This window comes from Camelus bactrianus, chromosome 5 (genome assembly GCF_048773025.1).
Source record: "Camelus bactrianus isolate YW-2024 breed Bactrian camel chromosome 5, ASM4877302v1, whole genome shotgun sequence".
NCBI lineage: Eukaryota > Metazoa > Chordata > Mammalia > Artiodactyla > Camelidae > Camelus > Camelus bactrianus.
The window spans coordinates 29229622-29253949 of record NC_133543.1 but is presented as its reverse complement, the minus strand read 5'-3'; the positions used below and the strand labels follow the sequence as shown (position 1 = coordinate 29253949).

Sequence of the window (24328 nt, the reverse complement as noted above, 5' to 3'; positions counted from 1 at the left end):
AAATAACTCCAAATACTGGCTTCGAGCTACAGAATGTGGAGGCAGTTAGCGTCTCCTTGTTCTTAGTATTGGATGTAAGTGGACCAGTGAGTGCCATGGCGAAAGGAGTAGTACCACTCCTACCTGCATTCGTTTACTTAACTCACTCAGTCATTCCCTCTCTCTCTCTCTTTTACAAGGGATAAGAAAAACATCCATTTTAGCTCTTCACTTTATAAATAAGGATTCTGAAGTCCTAAAAGTTGTGTGTCTGAAGCTGCAGAATGAGTTAGTAGACATGGCAAGCATTAGGACTCAGGCCCATTCATCCCTAATTGTCTGTCCAGAGAATCCCAGGCTTTGGTAGTTGCCAGTAGATGTTACCTAATTCAAACCCTCATCCAGTATGAGTTCTTCTAAAACTGCCCTTAGAGATGCTTACCCAGTCCTTGTCTGAATATTCTCAGAAACCAGTAACTGGGCATTTCACACAGTGGTTAATTTTACTGTTAGGCAATAATCAGTTGTCAGAATGTTCCTTCTTTGTGGAGCCAACAGCTGCTTTCTTGAAGATTCTGCTCACTGTACTTACCCTGTCCTCTGCAGCTGCACAGTCTGAATCTGCAACCTTGTCCACAGGATCCCTGTTAAATAACCAAAGGCACCAGCGCATGTAGCTGAACTTTCTCTTTCAAAGGTTAAACACACCGCTTGGTTCGATTTCCTGACAGGACCGTTTGTAGGCTCCTTCCCTGCTGATTGCCCTACTACATACATGCTTGAATTTTCAATGACCTTAGTAGATTGATGCCCTAAAATGTGTAGTTGATGTTCAGTATGTACAGAGTTTCAGTTTTGTGAGATGAAAAAGTTCTAGAGATCTGTCGCACAGCAACGTGAACATAGTTAACACTAATAAGCTGTATACAAAAAAAATGGTTAAAATGATACATTTTATGTATTTTTCCTGAAGTTAAAAAGATTCATGGCCTAGAATTGAACAGAACATAGTATCTCATATGTGGAATTTTTGCAACAGATTATGTGGGCTTATTACCTTCAGTAATTTTGATTCTAGACTTCTTTTAAGACAGTCTTCTGAAGCAGCCTTATCATTATAACTCACATACTGAGTCCCAGTCAATTAAAATATCTAAACTTTTCTTAGAGACTAGATCTCTCCTTTGGGGTACTTCTGATGTTTACATTTCAACATTCTTTAAAATTTTATTTTGATGGTCTTCTGATTCTTCCTTACTCACATATTTTAAAATATTACATAGATGAGGTGCTTTCCATTCCATACTGTCCCTCTTAGACTTCCATTCTCTAGTAACTCTTAACCTGCCTTCCAGTTTGGAATCTATAATGCCAATGATGTCTCCCAGGTCTGTGCAACTCAGAGATTTGAGAGTGTAAATGTTAAGGCTGTAACCAAATCATGGTGACAGAGACATGAACTTTTTGGAAAGCAATTAAAAACATCCTGGGGAAAACTGACCCAGTAATTAAAACTGTGTGGATACATTTTTAAATCCGGTACCCAAGCACTTAAATTTACCATCGTTTCATCTTACATGCATGATATTTTTATTCATCATGACAAGATTCATCAAAAATGTTGCTAAAAATTCAGGAACACTCTGTTTATAGAATTTTCATGATGTATATATACTTACCTGAAAATTATATCAACAAGTAAGTTTGGTGTGAATTCATTTTATGAGCAAATAGTCTCTTTAAAGATGCTGACAAAAATGTTTTAACAAATCCATCCTAGAATGATTGTCAGTGATATGCATAAACTTTGCATCTCTATAGAGTTTGAAAATTTCCACTTGGAATTGAGACATTATTTTCTGGTTTTCATTCATCTTTCCCTTTACTTATTTCAAATGACAGTCAATATTATGAGATCAAAAATGTTTGTTCTATTATTTGTTTGATAACTTGTCTCAATATGAAGATAACCATTTTTAGAAATTAGGTATTAGATTTTTCTCTTTTCTTTGATTGAGAGCTTTGATTTCCTCTCAGTCTTGTTTGTGTTTTGCTCTCCAGCCTGGCAATAAGAAGTTGAGAAGCTCTTTTCCTGCCTATGTCCTGCAGATTTATACTTTGGGTCCCAGATGGTCTTGTTCTGTTTTTTCTTGTATATGTTTATGTTTAAACATTTGTATTAATTTTGTTTAGAAATGGTACGCAAGCTTCTGTTGTCTTCCTGTTCTTATTATAGCTATGTGACGTGTTTTTGCATTTGATATTGGTTGTAATTCCCTCCTTTGCACATACCTGAGGAATAAGGCTGTGTGTGCAGAAGACGGGGAGGAAGTTAAGCAAGCCTTGATGGGGTATACTGAAAACCACAGGCAGAAATAATTAAAAACAGCTGTTTTTAGTTCCTCGCCCTAACTCAGCATTTCCCCAAATGCTTGCTTAAGAATATGAATCACCTTGGGTTTTTATTACTGATAAAGATAACAACACTTCTACCACCTCCCCGAAAGGTTCCCCCATTCAGTAGCTCTTGCATAGAATCCAGGAATTTATATTTTGGGAAAATCACCTCATACGATTAATTTTTTTTCTAGTTAGTTTTCATGTGATTTCAACATTTCCTAGAAATAGGAATTTGTTATGGCTACTGCAATGAATCACTGCAAACATTATGGCTTAAAACGAGAAAAATTTGTTCTCTCACAATTGTGGAGGCCAGAACTCCAAAATCAGGGTGTCAGCAGAGCCTCCTATGAAGGGTATCCTTTCTTGCCTCTTGCAGCTTCTGCTGGCTCCTGGCTCTCTGGCTGCAGCAGCCTAACTTCAATGTCTTGTCTCCGTCTTCACGTAGATTTCTTTCCTGTGTCTCTGTCAAATCTCCCTCCTCTGTCCCATATAAGGAAACCAGTCATTAGATTTAGGTCTCACCCCTCATCCAGGATAATCTCATTTGAGATCCTGGATTTAATTACATGTGCAAAGACCCCATTTCTAAATAAGGTCACAATCACAGGTACTAGGGTTTAGGATTGGACATAACTTTCTGATACATAAAATCTAACCCACTACCCCTGGGGAAATTTATTATGCCCAAACTACCAAGTGAATTACAATGGAGGCTCACATATAGGTAGTGTTAAAAGCTGAACAGGCAATTCTAATATGCATCTAGGTTTGTGAACTACCCTCCTGATACCTATAAACTTATTCCCTGCTTCCTGGTTAACTTCTCACCCAGTCTCTCTATTAAATTTCTCCAACCTTCATATTCTCTTTGTTTTCTATTGCATCTAGAGCTCTGCACTAACAGAAGGAAGGTGCTGGCTCACTAGCCACACATATACACACACACACAGTAATTTTGTACACACACATTATATGTATACATGCATACACGTGTATGTGCATTACACAAACATGTACAATCAGAGTCAAATGAAAATATTTGTAAAATCTAGATAGCAACTGGTATCTAATATCTAGTAGTCATTTAATAAAATATGAGTTATAGATTTATCTTATATTTTCTTCCTTCCAAATAACTTTCTATTTTCAAATGAGAATATATATGTGTATGTGTATGTATGTGTATATATATATGCTAAAATTGAAATATATATACTTTCAATTGGAGTTGGAGCTGACCCAATTGAAATTAGTTCAGAAAATAGCAATATATCCAAATCTGGGGATTTTTTTAACATTAAATTTAATGTTTTGAAAGATACCAGAGTGAAGTCCTATATTGATCCAGGAAACATCATTCCTCTCATGCTGAGTTGGCGCTTTGTAAACAGGAAGCAGTGTGCACAGGCCAGTGTTTGAATCATGGGTTGCTGTTCGTTGCTGCAGGGAGGTCTTCTCTGGCATTTGCGCAGACCTGGGGTGGCTGAAGTTGGGGCTCCTCGCGGGGAGCACTGCCAAAAAGCAGTCAGCGTGTAACTTCCGTGAGTCCTCCTGGGCCTGCGTCCTTTTCAGAGCCTCAACTGTAGTGTGTTACTGATCTGTTCTCCAGACATTATGAACTCCGTTCTTCTGTCCTCTGGAGTCCACCAAGTCTGGTGTTTTCATCTGTGTTCTAGATGCCTGGGTCATAGGAGAAGACAAAAGGCAAGTTTCTGTTCTCAGAGGTTAGGGGAGAAAGGAAAAAAAAACCAAACCTCAATAAGTAAAAATAAATAAGTAAAATAATTAAAAACTGTGACATGTGCTATGAAAGAAATAAGAAGCTAAATGACATTTCTACCTGACATGCTTACATTTTCTAAATATTACTATGTCCTTTTTAACAAATAATTTATATGTATCCTTTGTTTTGATATGTATAAAAGCTTATACAGTAGGACTGGGTCCTTATATGGTACTGAAATTTGAGGTTCAGCATGCCCATAATCAATCCATTTCTATCTCTATTTTGTGTATAACTATACTTTATATACATTTGTGTGTATGTGTGTGTATGTACACACATTTACTTTAAAAACTCAGGTAACACATAAATGCTCACAATAAAAAACTAGTAGTAACTCTACCTCACCCATTTCGTCACTCCAGTGATAATCATTTTTAACTCTTAGCCAAGTTTTCTGGTTACTGTTTCCATTTTTTTAGTAAAATGTTAACTAGTATTTCTTGATTTTTCAAAATTATACTTGTCTTTTGACTTCTTCTTACCTGGGGCATTCTGTAAGTTAGTTTTTAATTAAAGCTCTACAAGTAAATTAAAGTTGTATAACTTTATACAAAATAAGATTGTGGTGTCACAACAAGGTGAGAATTGCTTATCTCATGATGTAGTTAAAACCCATGCTAAACTATATTGAGAAAGTGGAAGGCATTGAGACTTGCTTTGTGGCCTTGGAAATTACTGTTTTTTTGGATTCCCTTGTGAACACAAGAAGAATGTGTATTTTTTATTAGGTTGCAGTAGATTTCTTTTGACAAATAGACGGATAGACAGATTGATAGATAATATTGCTCAAACTTAATTTGTTTTTAATATTCTCTGTATCTTTTTCGTGTTTTTGCCTTTTTAAGGATAACTTAAAAAGAAAAGGTAATTTCACTAAAATGTATTCCCTTTATATGTAAAGTATCAATAATGACAACTATCTCATAATAGCAGTTTTATTGTTGCGAGGATTAAATAGGAACCACATATAACACCGAACACAGTGTTTGGGGAGTTATTTGTACCCCTCTTCCACTGGTTAGTTAGCAGTACTCTTCTCCCCTTTTTCCTTAATTCCATGAGTAGATTAACGTCAATGCTGGTCTCATTCTATAAGACCATTTCAAATCTGTTTACGTATCATATAGACTTATATAAAACATGAATTTAGAATGATTTACACTTCTGAACCTTGCTAAAAATTTAAAATCTATATTTGAATATTAGCAGTAACGATACATACATGATTATTTATTTGTAAGATAATATATATGTGAGTGCAGTAAAATATTTGTATTACTTGTTTTTGGTAGGGAATTAAGAAAGAAGGACAAGGAACCTGATTCTTGTAAAAGTACACTAGTGCACGTGCAGAAGCCGTCAGGAATGAAGGCACGGCTAGGCTTAGCATTGCTGCTTTATTCCTGGATTTACCCCTTGTGATTCCCACGGGAATGGAAACTCTTCTCAGTAGATGCACTTTTCTCTTTTCTCTGTTATATTTAGTGGTTTTTATGTTTTCTGTGTCAGAAAACATTTTTTAAAATGTGCTAATTCTAGTTATGTTCTCTGTTGTATACCCTGTGATTCCTTATTTGCAGTCAGAGTCTGGAAGTATGAAGCTGGGGACTTATATTGTTTGTATGTGTGTGTGGCGGGGGAGGGAGGTCTGTAACTGGAATGAGCAAGAGTGAGCTCTTAGAAACCATTTATAATCATACCTTAAGTCAGTATTGATATAATAACTGTCTCATCTATTTTTAGAGAGCTCATACTGAACTGTATGCTACCCTTAGAGTTTCATTTGCTTCTCTTTCCCCCAAGTACTTTATTTTCTTCGTGTGTAAAAGAAAAGAAATTGCCTGGGTAGTCTAAACACAGCCAAGATTTCAGGATTGAGAATGGCATCAACCAATCAACCACAGATCTAGGAACAAAGAGTCCCACAGTATATCGTGTGCACTGAAAAGTCAACACACATAAGTAGTTTGTTGAAAATTGCTCTTATTAATAATGTGCTAAGTTTTTAAATGTACAAGTAAAACAAACAAACAAGAAGTATCCCAAGCAACCTTACTGCTATTTCATGGCCCTGAAGAGCCTACTCCTTGTGACTGCGCAGTGCTAAGATGACCAGTCCCAGGGTATGAGCAGAGCAAGAAAAATATGACACAGTGCCACAAAATACATAGCTGTTAAAATTTTTATAATATTTCAAAAGAAAATTTGTTCTATTCTTTTGCTCTTGGAGAATATAGCATTATATCTACACATATCAAAACAAAAATTTCCTGATGTATAGTCTTAAAATACATGGCAAAATTAATTTACTTGACATACTCACTTTTTATATGAACTATAAATCAATTAGTTGTTGTTTTATTTCATTGGACAGTTCTAATTTACGAAATCTATGACTTTCTTTAATCATTTCTTTGGATAAGAAAAATCTAAAGTCATTATTTAATTATTAACCTTAGGATTGAATTGAACGCAGACTTATTTTAGTACTTATTTTAGTATTTTAACTTTGCAAGCAAATTACACACACACACGTAGCAGTTACAGCTCACTAACTGTTCCAGTTTGGGGCACACTTCATTTCTGAACTCTGAAAATTTGTGTTTTCTTATACATTCACCTCTGTGTTAAAATATTTGGCTGCTGCTTTACCTCACGTTTCTTATTTATCTCATTGCCAGAACTATTCGATGTTTTTTCCAGTTCCGAGTCTCATTCTTTATGTGCTTCTTAGGTGTTCTTTTGATTTCCAAGGCTTTGTTATATCACTACTGATCATTTCTGAATCTGTCTCTCAAGCCTATTTATAGCTCCTAAAATTTCACTGCTTCTGTCTTACCCTCTATAGCAGCCATTCTGAAATTCTTATAATTGCTCAAGCATTTTATATACTCTGACTTCTGGGCTTTGAGAAATGCCATCTTTCTGGAATACTCTATAAGCACTTCTTTCCCTCCTGTTTGTCTGATTTAATCTGAATCTATCTTTGTATCTGCTTGTACCTCAGTTCCTCTGGGGAGCAATTTAGATGTCCTATTGTGTGTTACAGTAACACTTTGTACTGCCTATATTATAGCATTTATCAGAGATTTATTAAAGGCACTTGTTTAATTATATTCCAAGTATTTTTCCTACCAGATTGTAAGCACTCTGAGGAAAGAAAATACTGAAAACTGTATTCCTGGTGCCTACTATGATTCCATTCATTCATTCGTTCATTCTAAGTGATGTATCTCTAAGGCCTAGAACTCTGTCTGGTATAAAGTTCTCAGTGAAATATCTTAAATGAATAAAACCTTAGTTTTCTACTCCTTTTCATAGAGTAGGAACCTGGGGTCAGAGGCATTAAATAAGTGCCCACAGTAGCACATTAATTAGTGATAAAACCTGGATTTGAACTCAGGTTTGCCTGCCTACAGAGTTTATGTTCTTTCTACATGGTGTTGTATGTGTTATATAAAATGGGGTTTTTATGTAACAGCAATGAAAGAGCAACAAAATGAAGACAATTTTTGATATACTATTCTCTTACGTTTTTCTCCAAAGTTTATTTACTTTACTAGATCTTTTGAAGTCTTTCCTATATCTAAGTGCCAGTTCTCCAGAACCACAGCTAGTGTCTGTATCTAGAATTGTTACATATTTTCTCAGAAGATATAGTCCTATAATCTCTATAATTTTAAAAAGTACTATTTTTTCCATAACTATACTTAATTATATGCATTAAGAGTAGGTAAAAGTCAGAACTGGACTATAAGTAGAAAACAAACTATAGAAAGAAGAATTAAATTTTTCATCTTTTCCCAGATTTTTCTTTACTATGATGTTTAAGGGTATTGATATGATCAACATGTCGTAGTGGGAAAACAGTGTATTTTGGAATCAGACTAGATTTAAGATTTTACTCTGATACTTGCTGGTTATGCAGTATATCCTCAGGCAAGCTATGCTGTTTTCTTCTGCAAGTTGGGGTTAGCAGTGACAATCGCAAGGCTATTGTGAAGAGGATAGGTAACGTGTATGTGGCCGGCTAGCCTAGTACCTCATACTCAATAAATAATAATATACAATGTGAGTATCGTTGTCTCCTTCATGGTTAAATAACATTTGCCTAACCTTGGACCCCTACAATAGTCTCACCTTGTCATTTATTGTAACTTGAATTTTCTATACATTTTCCACACACTTAATCATGAAAGTCAAATTTTTATATATATATGTATATGTGTGTGTGTGTATATATGATATGTAATACACACTCTTAAACAACCTATGATAACTGTATATTGAGACTTTAATAGTAAGTTACTTGGAAATATTCATTCTGGGGCCAAGGAAGAGGAATAAGTGGGAAAATTTCTGAGTTAGAGACAGAAAGAGATATAAATTGGATCTGAAATCTGCCTCACTGGGAAATACTCCTTTAAGCTTTGTATACTAGATAAATATAAGTACCGTATGAACCATGATTACCCTTGAGAGAAAGAGAAAATTGTTGCCATTTACATAATAGCATGCATATAACCTGGCAATAAATTTTTGGTGAAAATGTAATAGATAAATTGAGCATACTACCGGCAACAATAAGAAGATTTTTTAACAGACCATTAATCTATACTATATATTCTATGAGGTTGAAGTAACTATAGAAATAAAATACAGTTTTCTTTTCCTTACTGTCATTTTAACATGATAAAATGTAAGCCACTTTTGTTCATTATTTTTCTCTTTTTCAGAGTTAGTGAGGTAAACATTCCAAGTGTCCTACAATTTGTGTCTCAAGGAAGATCCAAAGTCAAAGAATATTTATGCAAAATCAAGAAAGAAAAGATTATGTGGAACATTTTAGTCTTGGTTAAATATAAGAATTCATAATGCTATTGTAATAGAACAAGTGTCCAGAAACAAATGAAAATACTGGATTCTATTTTCAACATTAACACCAATATGGAAGGACTGGAAAAATACTACATTTGCTTTTAAAAGTTTTTGTTTTATTTTTAGGAGAGAAAGTATGTTGTCATTAGACTTCATTTCTCGATCACCATCCGATACTGATGATAGGACACTAAGGAATTAAGTATTTCCCAACATTAGCGAGAAAAGGGAGGAGGCCCAATATTATATTGAAAACTTTTGATGGGACTCTTTCTAGAATGTGCACATTTGACTGCATTATTAAGCAGAGAAAAGCCCAAGATAATTTTAACATCTCTTTATTTATTCTCTTATTTTTCTGAAATTCAGTTGTGTGTTTTATCAGAATGCTGTGATAATCCCAGGAGTTATTCAGGTGGTGAGCCCTAGTTTTTAGGACATTAAATTCTTCTAGAGTGTTGTGCATTACTTGATGATGTTTTTTTTTTCCTGACTTCTTGATCTTTAGGACTTAGAGGACCCAAGAGATCAAGTTACAAACCAAGAGTTGGTGACCAGAGAGGCTGGGTGATTTACCGATAAGGAAACAGGAATGAAACATTAGTAACTTTAGTATGCCTTGTGTGTCCATTAAATTAATATCTTCATTTTTTTAGTAATTTGTCCTATATTGTCTTCTAGTTCCCAATTTTTTTCTTCTCCATAGAATTTACCTATTGGTCCTGTGAACTCAGACAACACAGTAGCCAAGAGAAATGGTGTAACTGAATTCTGTAAAAAATGAACCAGAAATGGGATGCAGTTTTTAAGGACACATATGTACTGCATTATATGTAAATTATACTATATGATATGCATATTATATTGTATTATATAATATTACATGCATATGCTGACCTAAAACAAGTAGACTGCCAGATATTTCTCCAGTAAAGATTTCTCTTCTGCCAAAGATTCTCTAGTATTCAGTCAGCAGAGAATTGCAGTTCAGAGTCTGCAACCATGGTGAGCCCATAAGGAAAGAACACTTTTATGGAAGGGAAAAGGAAGTTGAGAGGGCTCTATAGTGAACAAAGCATCCATGATTTTTCATTGCCAAGAAGGAAGAGTCTTTCTTCTTTCTCTTGGGCTCAGCTATTATCCCAGGGTGTGAGAGCTCCCCCTTCTGGTCTCCCAGCTCTATTTATTTGAAATTTCTGTTTTAATTTTTTTATACATGTAAGTGTGTTGTATTCACTGTGGGCAGAAGATATATGACACTCATTTTCTTAGAGAGTGAAGATACACTGGATTTTTTATTATTGTATTCATTTTGAAAGTTTTTACCTCTTGGAAGCAAATTTCCAAATTCTATTTTAGCTGGTTTTTAGACTTAGAATCTAAGAGGTAGATAGAATCTTAAAAGTCACGTGAAAAATCTCTCAACCAATGATGTACCTCATTTAACTGTCCTTTGATAGTGGGTTTTCTTTTTTTTCTTTTTTCTTTTTTTTTTTTTTTTTTTTACAAATTGAAGGTTTGTGGCAGCCCTGCGTTGTCAGATGATGGTCAGCATTTTTTATCCATGAAGTGTTTATTAATCGAGGTCTGTATAGTTTTTAGACATAATGCTATTGCCTATTGCACACTTAACAGACTAAAGGATAACGTAAACATAACTTTTATATGCACTGGGAGCCCAAAACATTGATGTGATTCGCTTTATTGCAATATTTGCTTTATTTAGGTGGTCTGGAAACAAACCTGCAGTGTCTCTGAGGTATGCCTGTACTGCCAAGTTTTAGAAGTTTCCAAATGCTTGGGGTTATTTATTTTTTCCCTTGAAACTTACAATGTTGGATATGTTCCAAAGTTTGTAGAAAAGAGACTTTAAAATGTGAATTAACCTATTATTGATGCCAAAAGATGTAATGTTATTTTTTAAAATGAGATCTCATCACATCTTACAGTCTGCATTTAGTTGCTTACTCATTTTAACCATAACTTATGTTGATACTTCATTTAAAGTCCCTATTCATGTCTACTGTCCATCTTCTAAATGCTAAAAACACTTACTTATTTAAGGAAGAAAACATATTGTTGACAACATTCATGTTGGTTGTTGAAAGATAAACTGAAGTTTTCATTATCTGTCAGGTTAAAATACAACCCTTTTAGAAATATTGATTAAAGTATGCCTTGGGCATTTTCATTTCTCTTTCAAGTACTTCCTCTCATATGTCAGAGTATTTGCTGGATTGCTGCATGGATAGCTTTTGATACGATCTTTTGTCTCCACGTATCAGCAGTTGCCGCCTTTTTTCTTCTGTTTTTGAATCATATTTAGGCTCTGACCACATTTTCTGGCTTCAAAAAGTTAAACTTCTATTCTAAAATTCATAGCTCAGGACATGGCTTTGGTAATTGGAAAATTTAATCAAGATTTGTTCAATTTTAGAATAATTTCCATTCAAATGGCAATACCTCGGGTGGATAGATACTCAAAGGTAAACTTACACAAAGAAAATCCTTTTTAAGAAGTAACGAGGTGAGTAATCCAAGATGTCAGCCAGATCTCGGATGAAGCTACCACTTTCTCTACCTGTTAGTTATGAAATCATAGAAATGTATGTTGTCTGTGGGTAGGTTACCAATAGTAAACATGGCTGCCACTTGTAGAGTGGTCACTGAGTATCATGTTTCTGACACCGTTGGGGACTCTCTTTTCCCACCTTAGCTACATGATACGGGGAGTTCTTACAGGCTACAGAGGTGACCCCTTTCTCCGTTTTAAGAACATAAGTGAATATTTTATCCTTCAATTTTAACGTGAAATATTATTTGGGGAAACTATTACAAAATAAGTCTTTGGCACAATCACACAAAACTGACTTGCCTGCATTTTACTTTTAATTCTGATTACTAGTGATGTGCCAAGAACTATGTGTTAATATAGACTTTTAGTTTTAAAAGGCTATAGTTTTTAAAGGAAAAATACAAAAATTCTATAGGTGTTATAGCAACGTCATTTACGATTCTTATTTCCTGAAGATACCATCACCAGTGTGCTTCATTGGTTTAAGTACTAAGGAAATGCTCACTAACCTAATGTTTGAATGGAATCACTACTTGGGGGACTCTGTAAAGTCCTCTTAAAAAGAGATGATTCAGAATAGGACTGACAAGGAGTCCTGGGGAGTGTGACTGCCAGACAGGCCCACATCCCATCAGGAGAACAAGGCCACATGGGGTCCAATGGTAACCACCATTCAGACCGCATAAATGCAGTGCAGGGAACCACTGGCCCAAGGAAGATGGCATGGTGGGTGAGGGCAGCCTTATCCAATAGGCCAGAGCGCCTGTGATGGGGGGAAGGTACAGGGAGCGAACTGCACATGCAAGTGCGAGACCATGAGTCAGCCTTTAAAGCTGGATGGAACGGGTACCTGGGTCAGGGCTGTGTTTAAAATCTTAAAAAACAAAAACAAAAACAAAAACCTAAAGAAGCGTGACAAAAATGATCAAGTAAATCTTGGTTATGATCTATCCTATAAAAAGAAATTAAAAGTAGATAGTGTTAAGGATGCAAAGATGAGATCAAAACTTCAAAATGATTGGAATTCCCAACATTATAAAATTATGCAGTAGTGGTTGGTATGGCCCAAAACTTGTAAATCAAATGGTGAAAAAGTGGAAGTATTTAGAGACTAATTTCTAATAGACACAGGGAAGTTCTACTTGACGTATTGAAGCAACTTGTGAGAAACATTTAAGCTTAAGACACATTAAAAATATAGGTAGAGTAAAATAATAGTTTAGGTACATTCATGGATGGAAATTCAAATAAGGTGGGAAGGTGGTAGTAGGGTGTGGTAGGAAGAGTGATGGATGGAGAGTTCGATAAACTGAATTCTAAAGACCCGTCTTCTTAACCTTAGGCAAGCCAGACTTTTGTGATTGCAGTTTCTTTACAATTAAAGTGATTGGATGTAATCAGTGGTGTTTCTTTTCTTTCTTTTTTAACCAAAGAAATATATTGTTAGTATTCATATATTTTGCTCTGAATATAATAGTACTCAAAACTCCAAAACTAAAACTATCAATAGATAAATAATTGTGTTATAGGTAAGAACAGGTTTGACTAAAGGAGTTTGGGAAACCTAAATCCAGCCTGCTCAGCCACCTTGCTACGTCTGAGACAACATAAGGAATACAACCTAAAAATGTTTATGGGCCCCCTTCTATCAAGTCTAGGCTGTGATGCTAAGTCAGTTGTCATAGAGATTAAACAAGATGTTTGCCACAAAATGAATTTGACTCCAGCTGTCAGAGGAGCAGTATTAAAGAATCTATGAGTGACATTTTCTTCTGTCCTTATGTCAGTGAACTGATGGAGGTTTCTCCTTCTTTTTCTATTTTTTTTAATGTCTATTAAATGAGTTCCTATGTGTGGGGATGTATGATTCCATGAATATTGTCTTGAGAGCTAAAAGGTCTGATATTGGGCAAATCGTGTAAACTCTACGTGAATCGCTTTTACCATGTATGAAAAGCTTTCTCCTTGGAAATGCCAGTAAGCTACTCTGAATTCCTTGGATGATCTGTTTGGCAATTATATTTTTTTTGTTATTACTCCCTTTTTAATTTTCTTTTCCTCCTGCAATCAGTGTTGATAATCTGATCTTACATAACATTGTCTGGGGAATTGGCTAATTCGTTGAACTGGCTAGTGATCTCTTTTTAAAAATCATTTTCTTTGCTAATTCTATGTTTGTTTTTAGGTTTTTGTTGTTACAGTTATCTAAGTGTTAGGAAAGGAGGTTTTTTTAATTTAACTAGTTAAAATTTCATTTTGAAATCTAATTCTTTGCTGTTCTTGATCAGCGGGGAATTTTTTTTTTTAACTTAAAATTCACACTTCCATAATTTTTATAACTGTATAATACCAACTAAACTAAATTTATTGAGTTCTTTTGCTTGGTTGTTGGTTGGTTTTGTATTTTTGTTGTCTTACCTTCAACTTGTGATGCTGATACGGCTCAGGCAAAGTCGGACCTAAATTTCCTACTCTGGCTCTCGGTATTCAGAAAGGCCTGTCTCTTTTAAAGCACATACTCGTTATTTCGCAGCACAGGAGAGTAGAGCTCCAACCAGCTGTCACCTCACTGAGAGGAGGTTGAGCCTCTTGGTGCAGGGAATTGACAGTTTAATGGATCTAAACAGCCCTTTATCAAGTGATTCTCCTTGGCTTTCAGTCACTGGAATGTCCTCATTTAAAAGATACTAAAAGTATGTGTATCCTGTGTCCTCAATAAGTTACTGTCACTGTATTTGTTTACCCAATGTTTCCTCTGCCTTTTGTGGAGGAGAGATGTGGAGTTCTAATCATATTATCAAATGGGACACAAATTCAGTCAAACCCAGCCGGTAACATCTCTCCTATTGGATGTTTTTGTATCTTTCACAGAATTCCCAACTTGTGACCCATTAACTCAATTTATATGCAAAAGTGGAAGATGCATTAGCAACAAATGGCACTGCGACTCTGGCAAGTAACGAATGTTCACTAGACTGCACCGATGGGAGTGGGGGCCCACCGGTCTGTGCTGCTCGGCCTCTTGCGGGGGTACCTTGTAAAAGAAGCTTGCCGAGTCAAGCAAAATGGCAAAGACGGTGGTGAGAGGGCAGCTGGAATGTCAGTTCAGTGGGGATTAGCATTAAAGATAATAAAGCTCAGTATCTGCCCCTGGGAGCTTTGATGGAGATTTGTGTTTAGATATTACGCAGAACCTAGTCTAAGTCCACAAACCTCAAGTGAAGGGAACACTTGAGGAAATGACCTGGACAGTCCAAGTTCCCCAGAGCATTTATGTGAAATGGTCTGTAACCTCAGGATGGAGCAGTTTGGAAATTATTGCAGAGTTATCCAGATGGTCTCAACTCAGTCACCTTGTTTTTTTATGTACAGATGATATTTTTCTCTGTTCGATTGTATCATTATGTTAAATTATGCCAAATACAGGTAAATGAATTATCTATAAACCGATGCATTCTCAGTCCTTGATTTCAATTTAATCTATTTCACTTCGCATTCCTCTCATCTCCCTCCCGCAATAGTTGTTAATAAAGAATATAAATCATTGTTAATGATAGTGTACAAATAATTTCCTGGCATAATTACACACTTAAGAGCCAGTGGGGAAAAGGTACACAGTGAACCTTCATGTTGACAAATGAAGAAGGGTCTGAATTAAAGGTACAGTTATAAACTCTGGGGCACAAAGATTATAGGTCTAAATAGTGATTTTCCATCAAAAATTGTATCACAAGCTGTATCATTTCATGAAGTTCCTACAATCACCATTGTCTTCCCATGTCATAATTATTTTATGCTGCATAGGTTCATTGTCAGTGGTTAGTCATTTCTGAATGAAGAGAAATTAAGCTTCAAAATCCAAAGTCAAGGATTTTTTCCCCTTAGTTTATTAGTTGGTATTAAATCAGAAGCAAAGTAGAATAAAATTGGAAATAGCAGTGGTAGAGCACATGCTTAGCATGCACGAGGTCCTGGGTTCAATCCTCAGTACCTGCATTAAAATAAATAATAAATAAATAAACCTAACTACCTCCTTTGCCTCCCAAAAAACCCACAAAAAGCAAACAAATTTTTTTTAAAAATAATAAAATTGGAAATAATTGTACCACTGCTCATGGGAAGTGTTGATCATTGATTCAACATTCCTTTTTTCAATAACAGAAGAAAATTCTAAATATCAAAAAGTAATGTCAAGTATTTCACAAGAAAAAGTTTCTTTCTCCCTGGATCGATTTTCACTACCTGCATGTTGATGCTTCTTTCCAGATGACGACTGTGGGGACGGCAGTGATGAGCTTGGCTGTGCTCACTCTTGCTTTGATAATCAGTTCAGATGTTCCAGTGGCAGATGTGTCCCAGGCCATTGGGCCTGTGATGGTGACAATGACTGTGGAGACTTCAGTGATGAAGTCAGTTGTACCAGAGAAGGTGAGTAGTTTTCTGAATCTGAAATCTCATTTTAAACTGATACATAATAGTTGGACTATTTTAGAGTGAATATTTTGTTTAAAAAAAAAAGTGGCTCATCAGATAAAAACATGTATGTGACAAATTGTATAAAATAATTTGCTGATCTCTTGACTTTTCCTTTTTCCTTTCTTTTCTCTGATTTCTCACCTTAATTTCTTCTTATACTTTGACACCCTCTTCTGTGGTCTTCACTTCCTATTTCATTAGATGCTTTACATACTACTCCTTCAATCCCCTCCAACTTCTAAATGGCTAAACCCCAAACCCATCCCGAAAGAAAACAAAGGAGCAAGGAGGACATAATTTTTCCCTTATTTTCACACCAAATTTGTTGTTTCCTTAAAGGCTAGGAATCATCCCCTATTAAATGGCAATATATTCCATCTAATTGACCTCTGGACTGTAAGCTAAGAGCAGGAGATCATAACCGTGGCTCTCAGCATATCTTTGGGCAACCTGACCCTGGTATTTGCATGGATAACTTTGCAAAATTTGACCAGCCATAGGGCATGTTGATAAGTTAGAAACCATGTTGGAAACATCACAAAAAGAATCATTAGCCTGTCAAACATTCAGGCAACAGTAACATTTTTAACTAGAAATTTTCTTTCTGCCTAAGGGATTGAAAGAATTTGTTATTCACGCTTTCATTTATTCCAGAATGATTTATTGAGGACTTTCCATGTGCCAGTGACTGTGCTTGGACCCAAGGATAGATAAAAGAATGAAAAGAACATGGTTCCTGTTTAGTTAAAAAAAAAAATCTAGTGTGCAAACAGAAAAACAACGAAATGGTGTATTTGATGTGGTGGGGCCGAGGGGGCCCTATAAGAAAGGAATCATTTTGTCTTCTGCAAATATTTGACCACCTATAAAATAGAAAGCTTCTAAAGTATTTTCTCTGACATGGATTCCTTTTCTCTCTCTCCCTCTCCCTTTTTTTTTTCTTCTCTCTCCCTCTCCATTTCTCTCAACTATAAATACTGGAAACAGTGGCAATTACAGAGGTTATCTACATAATACTAGGTTCTTAAAAGAATAAAACTAGCTTTCTGTGAATTCCCTAAGTGATTTATTAAAAGATATATTGCCTGATTTTTATTTTACCTGTGTGACCTGGGCTAGACGAGTCATATGCATAATCCAGATATGGCTAAATAATCACCTGTGAGCCACGAGACAATGAAACACAGATCCTCATGGTCAGTGGTCTTGACATGACTCATGTCTTTCCTGGCAGAGGACATGACAGAAGCTATAAGGGAAACAGAAAATGGCTAAGAACATTTTTGTGACAATATCTTATAAAATCTAATGTGAATATATTTGAATTTAGTTTTGCTTCAACATCGAAAAGAATGACGTAGATCAGTCTCTCTCTCCCCGCTCCCCCTTATTTCATTCTTGTGTCCTTTTTCTCTCTCAGTTTAATTGGTCCACTAGTAGAGAACTTTCTGCTCATCACTAATCTGGCATGGAAAAGGGAAAGGTGTACAAAAAGATATTTTTCCTGTTTTTCTTTGTATATGTGAGCTATCCATCTGGGATGTAGTTGACATTTCATTACTAAATTAGGGTTTGAATATCTCCTGCCTTTCCCCCCACCTCTCCCCCCACCTCACAGATGTCTTTTTCGGCTCCTCATGAGGTGTACATCTGTGGCCTGCTGGCACTGCCCCCGTAATATGCTGTGAAAGATAAATTGCCCCGATGTTAATTTGCTTTCATCTCAGAAGTGAGATCCCATCCCTTTGTTCTATGTGTATTTATCTTGAAGTTAAAATGATCATTGCACGTTAAGTTCTGGAGAGATTGCTTTAACTTCGTGAGTATCCAGAGTAAGTGGTACATCCCCTCACAGGCTCTCTAGATGGTTACTGGGGTTTGGATGATACAATCAGTGGCTAGTTAATGTTAATGGCCGTCATCTTTAGAGCACCTCCACTTGACTAACACATTACTGTAAAGGATATACTGTCAATGTGAATGCTGTGAGTTTCTTATGTGATTATGGTAATATACTAAGGAAATGGTCCAGATAACCTACATGATTCTTGGACATGTTTCAAGGAAAGAATAAGGAGAACATCCTGAACTAATTTATATTTATCTGATTATAAATGGTACCAGGATTCCCTAGTCAAATCCTCTGTGTGGTGAATACAGGCTACAGGAATTGAGGACAGGGAGCATTCGGGAAGACTGTGGGGCAAGACAGTCCAGAGTAGTTTGAAGGGCATTTATGTATTTGTATCCATCATTATTTTATGTATTCTGATATAGAACTTGTAAAATAACCATGACACAAAGAATTGTTAGAGCCGATCGGGAAAGTCATTTTGCACATGCAGGATTTGTGAGGCCATTGCCAAGGTAAAGTAGAAGTTTGATGCAATTAGTCATATAATTTAGTCCCAGAACCTGCTGTGGAAGAAAGAGCAGGGGATTCTGGCTTGAGTTTCAAGACTGGCTGTCAAAGCTGATCATATCCGCCATATAATTGCTCAGCACTTTGCTCTACACTGCCTGGGTAAGCACAGCATATGGTGCAGTTTCTCTCAACTGAGATGCTTTCAAAAGGGCAGAAAATACTCTTGAACTCACTTTTAATAGTAAAGGAGCAGGAGATACTAGGAATTGGAACGTTCCATATGTAATCTCTATTTCAGACAATTTCTGAGTTTACATTCAATTTCTATTCTTTCTGATACCACTTTCAAGAAAAGAATTTCTATAGTGATCATTTTTTTTCATCATCAGTGTAATTAATATATGCGAAAGGTGTTAATGATTAGTCGCCTTGCAGATTACACTCATCTCTTTCTTCCTTTGTATTATGCTGCTCTTTCTGTTACTTTCTCTTCGAAACTCCCTTACTAGGCAAAGAAGATGCAGCATCTTTACATATCACCATGCAAGCATGCATGGCTGTGTGCACCAACGCGCACACACACACACTCTCAGTCTACAAGCATAAATGGAGTAGAAAGACAATTCACAACGCATGGTTTCCTTTCTTTTTTCTATGCCTGTTTATCATGAATTTAGTTCTGGTTCCTTTTTTGTTCTGAATCCTTTGATTGGTACTTTTATCCGTAGCTATCCTTTTGTAGCTACTGGGTGAATAGTTTTTCCAAGCAGAAAAGTAAGTGAGGCTAGACCTTCAAAGAGTTTGGTATGAGGGAACTTCCTCTAGAGCCTCAGTCCTGGCTGTTAATAAGTATTAAAAGGTTTTGTAAAAAAAAAATGTGATTTTACTTGTAAGAACATTGAGAATAAAGTTAAAAGTAGACTTCAGTCTTTTCTTACAAGTCTTTACCTCTCTGACTAGAATATTAAAAAATTTTGAGAGAGAAAGAAAGAGACACTGGACATATGTCATATCTATAAAATACCAAATATATAGAATTAATCTTACCTCATTGTTGACAGTTTAAATCACTTGAGTTATGTAAATGTTCACTGATTCTTATAGTCTTTTTGGGAATAATCTCAAGCATATTTCACCGAAGGAGTAAGGCATTTCTACAGTAAACATGAAAATTGTTCAGTATCTTTAGACAGCTGTTTTCCAGGTTAATTTCCATTTAGAAATTGTTGTAAAATTTATATCAAATAATTTCAGCATAGACTTGATGGAGAAGGGAATAAGTTTTCTCTAGAATAGATTTTTCCCACGTTTTGTAATTTCTTTTAAATTTAATTTAAACATCCCTCAAATATTTGGATTTTCTTTACTTTGAGGGAGCATCTGACCCTGATTTATGGTTATTGTCCCTTAATGCCTTCTGTTTGGCTGTCTAGAAGGAGAATATTATTTACTACCTGCTGCGTTAAGTGAATGAGCTGGGTGATGCTAGAACATGTGATCTCTTATTTGCATCACAAATAAAAATTAAATGCAAATTTAAGATTTAGCATGTATTGACCCTTCAGTTTTGATTTATTATGAATAATCTTTAACCAATTCCCAAATCCATTAAGCAGTCAAATGTATAGCATGATTAATGTACATGCTCACACATGCTTGTATTCTTTTGCTTTAACTGTTTAACTTGGTTTCTGATTTGGAAACTTCTATTTCTGTTGGGCTTTGTCCTCATTCATTCATGCATGCATATTCATTCACCTCACTATTCCTTGTTCTCAGCTTGAGAAGGAAACTAGAATAATTTTATCTTTGTAGTTTCATTGTCAAGTACAATATTTGATACAGAGTGAATGCTCAGTAAATAATTACTGAGTGAAAGAGTCTTTATTTCTTGACCACAAAAGTTAATTGCATCTCAGAATCAACCCTTATTTGTTTTGTCTTATACATTTAGTAGCTTTTTCTGATTCTTCCATCTTACCCCCCTGGAGTTTATTTCCATGATGATGTGCATGACTAGGTGAACCAATCTAATCATATATGTTTCCATCATACAGTGTAGTCACTTTGATTTATTCAACAAATATTTGCAATTTCAACCCAAGATTCGATAAAATAAAATAAATAGAATGTCTTTCTTATCTTTTATTGTTGTTTACTTCTTTTTTTTTTTAATGTCCTCTCTGTTCAGTAACTAGGAAGTTTCAGAAAGGTAGGAAAAGTTTAAATCTTTTTTGTATCTATTTTTAATAGTAAATATCAGTGAGGAGATGGCATTAGTGATAATACAGGAAGGGAAGAAGGAGTTAACCTATGTTGGCAACCCACAAATTGCCAAGCACTTTACATTTGTTATTCCGTTCAATGCTCAGAATAAGGATTACTCAGAGAGGTTAAGAGACTTGCCTAGGATTATACAGCTGGAATTTCAAAGATTGTCTGCTCTTTATTCCTTTCTCCAGCTGTCTGCTTCTGCAGCTCTGGAGTATAATCTAACTCTCTTCTTTTTCTAACTCTCTGTGCATTAACATTTGTATGACCCCCAAACAATTACTACTTCGTTCTCCATTGCATGCTCACTTTCTGTTTAAGATGAGAAAGAAAAACCTTTCTACTTACTGTACGTCATTGTAATGAAATTTTCCAAAGGACACTAGAAGGGACCTGGGCCATTACATCAGATCATCACAGGAAGTCTGTCTCTCTTTTTGTTTCCATTCTCCACCCCCCGGCCAGTTCTCTTCGATAAAGTGGATTCTGGAACTTGGTCACTGGAATAGCAGTGGATGTTCCCACACAGTTTCTTCAGTCACCCAAATAATATGTTTGTCTGCCATAAAAGTTTTACCTCATAGATTCAAAAAATTTAGGAAGCTGGAGGAAAATTGAAGGATCATTTAGTTAGTTCTGTTATTGTGCAGACGAGGGAAAGGGCTCAGCTAGATAAAAATGTCCTTATGTGCATATAACAGAAACAGAAACATGATGCTGCCTCCTGGGAGGAGCTGATAATGTTCTGTGTGAGAGATGTTGAGACTCAGCCCTTTGATGCATAAAGACATTTTCAGAGGAGATTTTGAATTCAAATGTTGATGCCAAGTTCTTTGTGGAAAATCTAGGAAGGCCTGGCAGTACCGCCAACCAGAAAGAGACAGTAGCCTACCTAGGGAACTGAATCCACTCAGGGCACTGCAGGAATCAAAACTTGACGTTTAGCAGAAGACTTAGGCTACACATTTAAGCACAGAGAGAATGGAAATTAAAACCGACATCTTTTGACCTCCAGTCTGTATCATATCCTATCTCAGCTGAACTATTATGTTCTTAGCAGCACAACTTAATCTTAACGACACAGGAAGTAAGATACCAATACATACCATACACAGTCAGACTCAGTCATCAGGTTTGTTTTCCTGTCATGAAAATATTCTGAAGATGCTTTCAGTTCACTGACTAAAACACACAATAAAAAAACCTGCTATTATTTCTCAGGTACTGAACTTTATTGAGAGTTAAGTATTGACTTTGAATTTGAGAAAGTTACCAAATTCTGTTCTAGATTCAGCAGATTCACATAATCTTCTGTCCTAATGTTTTTAAACTATTTTAATGAAAATTGGACTGTTTCCTGATAAAACACAATTAAAAGTAAAATTAAACTTCATCTAGTTTTAGAGAGATATAACACCTGTCTTCAATGAGATACAAATTGTCTGGCTTAACTTTATTCTCTCACTGATTTATTTTGCCTAGGAACTGATACCACTGAGATAGCCATACAATGTTAATTATTAATGGATTTTATCCATAGGAGACCTCTTTTTGTTTTCTAGGACAAAATAGCTCCTTAAAGGTCATTCTCACCTTGATACTGCAAACAACTTTTACATCAAAAGCAAAGAAAAGTCAAGGCTTTTGAATCAACTAATAACAAAGCCTGTTTTGAGAAACTGTAGTGTTCCTAGCAATGTGATTGTCAAGAAAATTAAAAGGAATCAGATAAATATAATTTTAAAAATGAAATCTTAGAATATAATTCATAAAACTAGGAAGAAAGAAGCCAATTGTGTTCATCTTTTCTGTTTAGAAAATTAATAATTGTTCCACACTTACGCCTAGATAAATTTAGCTTTCATATTAAGGTAATCATTATGTACCTTGACACTAAACAAAGTAACATCTCTTGTTTTTTAAAAGATATACCTAATAAAGTCAATAGGTAACAAAAAGACCTCATTTTAATGAAGAATTTTAGCCTGTTTCCTGCTCTTTTAATGGAGCCGAACAATAAAGGAAAGGGTGAATTAATTTCCATAGTCTTTAAATTCTGCTTCCTTGTTCTAAATTATGGTTAATGATCAGTGAAATGGTAGGAATTCAGGCATTCAGCAGAAAAACAAACAGAAAAAACAAAAAGGGCATGAATAATCTACAGAATAATTAATTCACCTCTCAATAATTGAGTAGTGCCCATGCCTTTGTGAGAGTAAAGAAATAAGCAATGGGATAAAACTTTGCCTTTGCCCCATAAAAACAGTTAGTAATTAGCTGCTTTCAGAGCCTGTTCGAGCTGCCCGTCTTTGTGCCCTTAGTTATGTGCAGCATCAATTCGGTTTACACTTGAATATTATATTCCTGCAAGACAATGACCAGAGTTATTTACTTTTTGTTAGGGGATTTATTTCAGTCCTGCTTTGGTGTTTGTGTACACACGGGCTTCCTAAGGATAATTAGTTATTATCTGCATCCCAAACTTTTCTACAAATGACTTTGTTACATAAAATTACTCATTTAAACTACCAGGACCTTCCTGGTAGGAAATACTCGCTGGTGTCAGAATCTTTCAACACAGCATGTTGTTATGTTGATGTGTATGCAGTTAATGGGATGTTCTGTAAATCAGAAGCGGAATTTAGAACATTTTAGAACACAGATTGCCAAATCTTTTCTTTAAATATTTAGATAGTGAATATTTTAGATTTTGCCTGTTTCAGTTACCCAACTCCATTCTTTCAGCATAAAAGAAGCCATATACTGTATAATCTACAAATGATTATGACTCTGTTCTAATGAAACTTCACTTACAAAAACAGGTAGTGGACTAGAATTTGTCTGCAGGTCACAGTTTGCCAACTCTTTCTTTAAAATTCAAGGAGAGACACATTCTAAAAGAGCTATAATCCTGAATAATCTTTTATACCCATGTTTCATGAGACATCAAACTTACTGAGACAAGGCAAAAAATAATCGGGAGAGGAAAAGGCCGAAATAGAGATAATCTTAAAATTATACTCTCTGGCTCTTCCTCAAACATAGCTTATGCATATATATATATAATATGCTGATACGTATTCTTTCTACATAAAAATATTCTACATTATTTTTTAATTTTAAGGTTGAATAATGGCCTCTTTTTTTTTCCAGTAAATATTTGAAGTCTCCTGTGAGTGAGGCATATTTCTAAGCCAAGAAGTAAATTCCGAATGTAAAAATAACAATATTGCAATCTGTTTTACTTAATATTTGATATCTAACTTGTGTATTAAGGTAAATGGTTAATTTGAACAGTGAATGGGAAAATAGATTTCTCAATTACATAACCATTTCAACATATTAATGTGTTCTATTTACTTATATTTAGATAATATAGAAGTTCATCATTCTCATGATGTATTAAATTCTGAATAATATATTCATGGTAGAGTTCCAGATACCAAATTTAAAATTTTTAATGAACTAAAAACAATGTTTTATTTGTTTTACATTTATTTCACTTCAATACTTGAACTTACTAGAGAATATGTATTACACTGAATTGTTTTAATATGTTTTTGTGTCTGTATGTCTATGGGTTTTTAACACTAGA

The 24328-nt window shown here is 35.2% G+C and overlaps 1 protein-coding gene across 1 annotated transcript in view; it reads left to right on the top strand.

Annotated features, from left to right (window-relative positions):
* Positions 1–24328, top strand: part of LRP1B (LDL receptor related protein 1B) — a 1597029-nt gene that overhangs the window by 954374 nt on the left and 618327 nt on the right. The window contains exons 19-20 of the mRNA XM_074363587.1: positions 14493–14573; positions 15888–16049. Of these exons, the coding sequence (XP_074219688.1) occupies positions 14493–14573; positions 15888–16049 (243 nt within the window). The remainder of the gene's footprint in view (positions 1–14492; positions 14574–15887; positions 16050–24328) is intronic.